Genomic DNA, 9,038 nt, shown 5'->3' with positions numbered 1-9,038 from the left:
CAGGAGGTATGTCGCTGGAGGCCAGTGTAAGTCAACAGCTAAGCTGGAGGGGAAGGTGGTGATAATCACAGGAGCCAACACGGGCATCGGGAAAGAGACGGCCAGAGACCTCGCAGGAAGAGGCAAGTCACAGCCCATGGGCAGGCCTCCCCCCGCGGCTCACACCTGTGGGGCTCTGCGGCTCACACGTGTGTGCCTGTGCCACAACAGCCCCTTTCCTGGGTCTGGGGGAGGAGTGTTTGGTGCTCACCTCTAAGTGAGTTGGATTCCAAAGTTACTTCAGACAAGCCCAAGTGTTGCTTCTCCAGAGGATGTCACCACTTAGGTGCAAGTCCCCAGTTCCTCAGCTGGTTTCGTAGCTTGAACTCCAGAAATGTGTTTTGTGATACGACAGTGCTCTGCACTGCAACGGTTTTGAGACGACTGGGGAAGTTCCTGGTATCGCTGGGTTCTGCTTGTATGAAGCTGGGAAATGCCATAGGTCCACTCTTGAGTGCTTTAGTTATTCATGTTTCAGGCTTATTTGGTTTAAATGCTTTTTGAGTAACTGGTAAGGAGATTAAACTACTTGTTCACAATCCGTTTACAAATTATTCTGTCTGGAATCCAAGTATCTTCATGTGCTCCTGGCTTGACATTCCCATTACAGGGACAGATGTAACGCTAGCACGCCAGGGCTGTGGTACACACTCCTGACCCGGGAGGACCTGGACAGAGGCACTTGAGATGTACATTTTCCTGGTCTGAAAACACCTTTGGTCTTGATTGGAGCAAACAACATAGTAGGAAAGGCTTTGTCCCTCCCAGGGGCTCCCCTGACTGATCCTGATTTCCTAAAGAAACAATACATTGTTTGTAACCACTGTGAGTAGTCAGCGTGCTTGTCATAGCCCTGATCACCCAGTGTGCTCCCATGATCTCAGCTTTTGTTCTCTTCCCTCTTGAAGGTGCGAGGGTGATTCTTGCTTGCAGAAACATTGCGAAGGCAGAAGCTGCAGCCAGTGAAATCCGAGCTGAGACAGGGAACCAGCAAGTCATTGTGAAGAAACTGGACTTGGCTGATACGAAGTCCATCCGGGAGTTTGCTGAAAAATTTCTAGCAGGTACAGCCTCTAGATCCTTCTTTTCAGTGAGAATATTTTCCTGTTTTCCGCTCTTTTAGCAAACACCAAATCTCTGACCTGCATAGCCCTGTACTGCATTGGCTACTGCAGTTCACGGCAGTGGCTTGTCAGAGGCCATGAGCTAGTTTGTGGGAGGAGACTTATCCTGATTTTACTGAGGTGATGTGGCTGCAACTCAGACAGGTGTGGGTTTTTTTTTTTTTGGCTGACTTGTGCTGCCTTGGCTGTCTTCAGTCTATGTTTGCCTGTTTAAGGATGTCTGTTGTTTCTTGCAGAGGAGAAGGAACTCCATATTCTCATCAATAATGCTGGGATAATGTTATGCCCTCACTCCAAGACAGTTGATGGCTTTGAGATGCACCTGGGAGTCAATCATCTTGGTAAGGCTGGTGGAGTCGTGTTTTCATTCAAGATCTGTGGTAGAATGGCAGAGGAAGATCCTGCTTCCAGACTTTCTCTTCCTCATCCCTCCTTTTTGGGAAAGAATGGAAGGCCAGAGTTAGAGTTCTGGAGATGGAAGCTGGTTTCCTTGGGGCTCAAGTGTCATGAGACAGAGTAATACAATGTATTTGCCTATCATGGATTCAGTTTAAGTATCTGTAGATTTTACCTGGGACATTTGAAATGGATGACAGCTCCAGCTTTTTGAAGCTGAGGAGCAGAACTTAATGGCCCCATAAAAGTTTAACTGTTGATTCCAGGGGTTCTTCTTTTCCCTGGACTTGAAATGAGGGCAGCAGTAAGCTATCACATGTAAGTATATGTTGAAAGTACTTTGAAATTTCAGGAGGGGAACCCTTCAGAGAAGGATGACATTTCTTCTCAACCCTAGGTCATTTTCTCTTGACCTTCCTATTGCTGGAGCGTCTGAAGCAGTCTGCCCCAGCCCGCATAGTGAACGTGTCCTCACTGGCTCATCACGGAGGCCGAATCCGCTTCCATGACCTCAATGGCGAGAAGAGCTACAATTGTGGCCTCGCCTACTGTCACAGCAAGTTGGCTAATGTGCTCTTCACCCGGGAGCTGGCGAGGCGGCTGCAAGGCAAGTCCCAGAGAGTGGAGTGTTTTTCTGCTTGGCTTTTGAGCACCACGGACAAGAAGAGTTGACTGAAGAAAGGTCTGGAAGTTGGCTATGCAGGAATGAAATTATTTGAGGCAAGGGTCACTGACAGTTCTTTGATGCAGGAAGAAAATATCTCCTGTCTGTGGAACCAGGAGACTTAAGGCACTAATTGTCTTTACAGAAACAGGGCAGAGGAGTTTAGTAGCCTGGCACAGTTGAATGGATTTAATTTTAATTTTGTGCTTGTAAAAAACTAGCTGCATCCACATAGATGATTGTGGTATGTGACTGTAAGCTGAAAAAACAGAAGCAGCTGAACTGCAACTGCAGTCTGCACTGGAAAAGCTGAGGCATACTCAGCTGCCTTCAGTGCCAATGGCCTGTAAAATAGCATAGGACTAGATAGAACCTCTTAAGTCATAACATCTGTCATCACCATGTCGTTCAGTCCTTTCCATAAACTTTAGTAGTGTCTTCTCTAGGAAATTAGTATTACAGTAAATCAAAATAAGCTGGTGTTCTCAAAAGCCTGCTGGAAATTGCTGCTATTTTAGCATCGAGGCCCTCTGTCATGTTGTTTGCAGCAGGCATATAGCGATTGCAGTGTTTGGATTAGAGTAGGGCATGCTCGAGCAAGCATTAACTACTGAGAGTTTCATTTACTCTCCCTGTGTCCATGCCTGGACTCCTCCATACTACAGAGTATCTGCAGGTAAAATTGAGGAGTGTATTACTCTTTTAAAGGCAGCATGATGCATGCAGATTTGTCCTGGATTACTTTCTTTTGCCATAGGCACTAAAGTCACAGCAAATGCTCTCCATCCTGGTTCTGTCCATTCGGAGCTGGTCCGGCACTCATTTGTAATGTCGTGGTTGTGGAAGATATTCTCATTCCTCCTGAAGACACCGCGGGAAGGAGCTCAGACCAGCATCTACTGTGCAGTAGCAGAAGAGCTAGACTCTGTGTCAGGACAGTATTTCAGGTGGGTGGAAGCTGATGGAGTGATACACTGTGGAAGGCAGCCTTGCTGCCTGCGGAAAATGAGACTTACTGTCATTCTTCATTAAGAAGGGACTGGGTAAGATGCTGGCTGATAAGATTGAGGGTGACAAATACTAGAGCATTACCCCTTCCAGGTCTGTTGCAGTAGATATTGCGTTAGAAGAAATCCCTGACCTGCACAATACTTTACACAATAGCTGTCTGTTAGCGCCAGGAATATCACTGTACTCAAAGTGCAGGAGTGCCTGTCACATGCTCAGAGCTCTAATCCTGATCTGCCTGAGACTTGGGCAAATCACTTTTCAGTAGAGCTGTTTAGTTAATGAGGTCACTTGAGTCAATCCTGGGAAGACCACTTTGGTTCTCTTTGTCGTTTTATCCCACCAGAGCAGAAGGGCCCTGTGCTCCCAAGGAGCTGGAAGGGCTGATGATGCTGCAGGGCTAGGAGGTGAGATTTTTCAGGATTGGCATGTGACAAAACAACTTGATTCTCCAGTGTGACAGACACACCAGCTGCACTGGACTCCTGCTGGGGTGCTTATCATTCCATCCTGCAAACTGTCTCTCGTAGCTCCCACTAGAAACCCTGCGGTTTCTTGACTTGACTTACTCCAGGACCTGGCATAGTCATGCCTTTTCCCCTCACCAAAACTACTGCCCAGAATCGTACCAAGTCATCCTCATCCTAGATTTGAAGCCTGCCATTTGAACAGCTTCATTCAGATGTGCCTGTCAGCTTCCTACCAGGTGCAGAGCAGTGTAACAATGCTGTTTTTGGGAAATGAACATGAAAAGGTGTCTTTTTTTTTTTTTTAAATTCACCTGGATACTGTTGGAGCCTTTGTTTCTTTGCAGAGCTTTCCTCTTTTGATATGGGACCAGATTAGTCTGTGTAATGACTTTGATCTTCACTTGGGAGTTTGTACCATCTTAATCAGACTTGAATATATAAATAGGTGTCTTAGTCTTCCCTGGATGACTCTCTGTCCCAGGATATAAATGGAGCATTTAACTTCAGTGGAATTTAAACTCATAAGAGAAAGGTGTTTTACACGTGGTGAGAAATGAATAGCTTCAACAGTAATTCACAATTTACATTGGACTACCCTAAAATCCTTTTCACTTTTCAGACAATAGAACATAAAGCACAAGTATAGACATTAAGAAAAAAAGAGTAGCTTCAGGAACATCAGAGACTGTGCATTTCAAGCTCTAAAAACACTAGGCTGGACAGAAATCTTATGAGATGCAATTTCCTCTGTTCTCTTAAACTTCCATGTTATCAAGCATCTAGTATTACAAGACAGACAAATGTTCCCCTTACAGTGATTGCCAGCCAGCATACGTATCTCCACGGGGTCGGGATGATGAGATAGCGAAGAAGCTCTGGAGCGTGAGCTGTGAGCTCCTCGGCATCCACTGGGACTGAGCAGCGCAGACCTCAAGTGTGCACCTGGCTGAGCCCAGCGATACTTCTGGGAAGAGCACTGCTGAGAGACCTGGAGACTAGAACACTGATACTTCAGCTGCCCTCATGATGGCTCTGTGATGACAATCTAATGTGAATTTCTGGAATATTACACTTGAGGATTGAGATTAGTAAGCAACCAGTCCCCCATCCTAGCTGGAGAATTAGAGCACGGGGAGCAACCTTTGCTTGGTATCTCACACAACAGCCAGAAGCTATTGTTCCTGGCTTTAGAATAGAAATGGGGGTGGCAGGCTTAGGTTGAGATTATGAAGTAACAACGAATTACCTTTATTTAATTATTGTTTCCTAACAGTAATAGTGAAAATGTAGGACTCTAAACTTATGATCTATGAGGTTATTTTCAGTTCCTACTATTTGACCTGGGCAGATTGAAAGTACTTTAGGAATTTAGATTTTTTTTTCTGGTAATTACATGTAATGCGATACAATTGCTCTCAAGCACACAGAAACAGGTGCTGGCCTTTTTGTACCAAGCATTAGGTAACGTTTTTACGTCAATCAATTATTTTTCTCTATATTCTCTGTAAGAAGCTGGACCCTAGCCACTGAGGTGTCTTGGCCCCAAATGCCCATGGATTGCAGTAAGTTAACTGAGGGTTAGCACATATTTTGAGAAACCAGCTTTCGGTGCAGGTGACTGGGAGGTTAAAAGCATAGGCAAGTTATCTTATTAAAAAAAAAAGAAAAAAGTCGACATATCTCCTGTGAAGCACTGAGCAAAGATGGTTTAAAAGTTGTCACAGTAAAGCCCCTAGATGTACTTTAAATGATTTCAGACCTAGAAAAGGGGAGAATGAGTAAAAAAACATCTCAACTATGTTAAAAAACATTAAACAAGTTCAGCTGAGACTTAGCTTTGAATGACAGCAAACTACCAAGAGCTAAATAGATGAAGCAGAGGTCAGGACTATCTCGATATTATGGTCAAGTTAGCTACAGGACAGGAAAGTAAGACTTGCACAGAAATCCTTACATTTGTCTGCCCAACAGTTACTGGCTGTGGCTGGCCAAGGTGTCCAGCCTGGCCTTGCGGCACCATACAGCCTGTGCTATCAAAAGGCAGCTGGGTCAATCCACGTAGTAATGGGACTGCTCCCTGGGAATGCTAGTGCTATTTTGGTGCAAATTCCTAGTGTGATCCATAATCAGAGATTTATTTCTGAAAGAGCTAAGTAGTTAGAAAAGAAGTACCACAACTCATTGGATTATCTTCTGCTTCTGAAAAAGTCCTGGAAGTTTTTGGACTTGCATATGAGCATGCCACTGTGACCAACTGCCAGTTTTGGGAAGTGACTCCTAATTTTATGATTAGTTATTTCTACCTGGATGCTACCTATGCAGATCAGTCCTGTGCTATCTCGGAGCAATACTAAATAAAGCCCTTTTCCTTTTACAACAGGAGGCAGTACCTTCCTTCAGAAGTGTTGAACCAGTTTATCTGGTGTTGCTGTTTCTGCACCTGCTGTACTAATGTAGAGAACTCAGTTTGGGTAACATTTTAAAGTCCCTTTGTGTTACTCCGTGTTGCTCTACCTTTTTTTCCTCCCTCTTTATGCTTCATCATGAATATGAAGCTAAATCCACAACTACAATGTAGCAGCAGAATGCTACCTAGCATTGCAGGCTTGGCCTGCTTTGTCTGCATGTGGTTCTCTGATCTTGAAAGTAGCTTTCAGGAGTGATAGAGAACATTTAAAAGAAAAAAGCAGAAAGTGGCTCTAGGCTGAAATACTTTGCCATTGCAGGTCAATGCTCTTCTCAAAGAAGTCTGATTGTAGATTTAACATACAACATATAACTACACATTTCCATAGACACACACCCACTCGTTTTGACCTTGGGCAAGTCATTTATACCTTCATCTAGTTTGATCTGTAAAAGAAAGCAACTAAAGCTCATTTAGCTGCCTCAAAGGGAGGCTTTGAAGGGAGAGTTAGATTAACTTGCAAAGCTCTCTAAAGAGGATTACTGGTCTGTGAAAGTACATGCATGAGGCCGAGGTAGCTACCTAGCTACCAGGAGGACTTCTAAAGATGTGATATTCCAGCTGATCTAAATATTGACGACACTGTAGCAGAGAGATTTTGCGTGACAGAGCAAGTCTCCCCCTTCTAATTACTCTGCTAAGCATAGCCAAAAGCAAAACACAGCTCTAGAAAGAGATCCCCAGCTATGCTGAGATAAAAAGCCAACAGAATATATGTTAACAGTCATAATACTTTATTCTCTTTTTTCATTGTAAACAAACCTTGGTCATTAATAGAGAAGTTCTTTTTAACTGGCAGTACTCAATCCCTTTTTGATGCTCAAAAATTCAAAGCCCCTTCATAATTGCAGTATTTGTGACACAAGGCAGTTAGTCAGGATCAAAATTCCAGTTCTGCTGGTAAGAGAAAGATGCCTACAATTCCAGGTTAAGAACATCAAATTACAGCAAACGCTATATAAAGTGCATACGGTACAGTGCAAAGAGGTCAGGAAGGAAGAAAGACAGGTACAGAACTGCCTGGTCTGCATGGCAAACTCTACTCTCTGTACTCTACATGGCTGAAGGAACTCGAGCAGAAAAGTAGGTATTAACAGCAATGCAGATCTGGATACTCACAAACAGTAAAACCTCCTCCCCATAATCAGAGATCTGGAAATGACTGAAGACATGGATAGTGTCACGTTTTAGGATTAGCCTAATGGCGTAACCTGATGGAAAGCTAGGTCAGTCAGGCCAAGAAAACAAAAGCAGCTTTCATTAGTACTGCTCACTAATGAGATAATGCAAATCTGTGGTCAGGAGATTCTGAAAGCCAAATGTGGTCATTTTTGACCGCTTTGCTCCAAGATATTTCTAGTTCTGCTCTAGCGAGCAGAGCACCTCCAAGAGAGGTGTTTGTGTCAGTGGGGCACTGCTCATGAAGCACGAAAGGAGATGGACCAAGTCCTTTCCAATAGCATGTAAGTCTGTTCTGCCACTTCAGTAAGCTTGGGGATAGTGCAAAACTCTTATTTGACAGTCTTGATTATTTGATTATTTTATGTACTAAAATTATTTACAGTTATATTACATTTCAGAAAACCTGTTGTTTCTTTTGAAGTAAACAATAAATTTTTTAACCAAAAAAGTGAACTAGTTTTCCTAGCTCTTGTGCTGAAATACATATAAACAGCAAACACAAACTGTTGTGGAGTGCCATGTTTTGTTCTGTTTCTTTTTGAAGGTCCTACTACTGTCTACCAGTCTTCTGCCCTTTTCTCATGTCCCAGTCATGGCTCCAGAGAAGCAGCTACTTTTTTTCAGCACCCCTGAACACTGACATTGCACAAAGGATTCCTGCTTTTTCATAACACTGAGTTAAACCTAACACTTCCAGAGCAAAGCCTGTCAATATAGTCTATACAGTATGTCCAGTTCATAAAATTTATTCTGCTGTTCTATTGTCCCTGACAGGGACAGATTATTCTCGTAAGAAACAAATAAATCCCTGTGTGACAGGCATACAGACCACCTGTTCAATTTTACCACAGCTTGCTCTCTCCATATTTTCTGCTACACCTGATGAAAAACTGTGGAAGTTCACTGGCAACTATTCAGTGATAAAGCTGCATTGCAACAATGTATTGTATATTACCACAGCAAAGAAAGAGGTATGTGATCGTTCAACTATTTCAAAGGATTATTTTCCCTTTGTACTCCGCTTACAGGATATGGTCTTTATAACTTCATCCATCTGGTAAGGGCTCAAGTGCCATATATATGGCACACATCAGTGTGACTGGTAAGTAGAAACCTGCTATGGAAAATCAGTTCCTACCTTTTCAGGCAAACAATGTGACCAAAGAAATTGGGCACATTGTACTGCTGGGGCTGCGGGGGCGGAATAGCAATGGTTTGTATAGAGGCTTAAAAAAATCTCCGAATTTCAGTCAGTGTAAAATATCTCTCCAATCTTGAAAAAGTTCACCGGAAACCCATAATCACAAAAGTTTTATACTCTAGCCTACATTGAGCTGATGATATTTTTCTGTCCTATAGGTTCTCTGGATTAAAAATAAAAAACAAAGTTCAGTGCCTTTCAAAAAAAAAAAAAATCAACCAACCCCCCCTCCCCCAACCAGAAACAGAAGTGCTCTCTTCCATACACCTAAATTCCTGCTTGTTCAGCTTGAAGTTGCCCCCCTCCCTCCCCATCAAAAAGATAGTCAAAAAACACCCTGAGGTAGTGACTGTCATAAACAGGACTGGCACTTGTAATTTAGTTCCTTTCATCAGAGGCACATTAGCAGCATCCACTTGCCATCAACATCAGTCAAGAGACTTCCATTTTACCAAGAGATTGCTGAACCACACACCTTTAAGCTGTC

At 43.3% G+C, this 9,038-nt stretch overlaps 1 protein-coding gene across 1 annotated transcript; it reads left to right on the top strand.

The window, feature by feature from the left end:
- Positions 1-4: 4 nt before the first annotated feature.
- Positions 5-4,829, top strand: LOC104467133 (retinol dehydrogenase 12-like; the record flags this gene model as incomplete). Its single annotated transcript, XM_010080782.1, has 6 exons — positions 5-122; positions 948-1,103; positions 1,400-1,504; positions 1,957-2,166; positions 2,981-3,170; positions 4,517-4,829. Coding segments are annotated over 6 exons (882 nt in total), but the record flags the coding sequence as incomplete, so codon positions are not given.
- Positions 4,830-9,038: the final 4,209 nt, after the last annotated feature.

The sequence above is a fragment of the Pterocles gutturalis genome, unplaced genomic scaffold (assembly GCF_000699245.1).
Source record: "Pterocles gutturalis isolate BGI_N339 unplaced genomic scaffold, ASM69924v1 scaffold16436, whole genome shotgun sequence".
NCBI lineage: Eukaryota > Metazoa > Chordata > Aves > Pterocliformes > Pteroclidae > Pterocles > Pterocles gutturalis.
The sequence above is the reverse complement of the archived record's forward strand: the minus strand, read 5'-3'. Positions and strand labels throughout refer to the sequence as shown.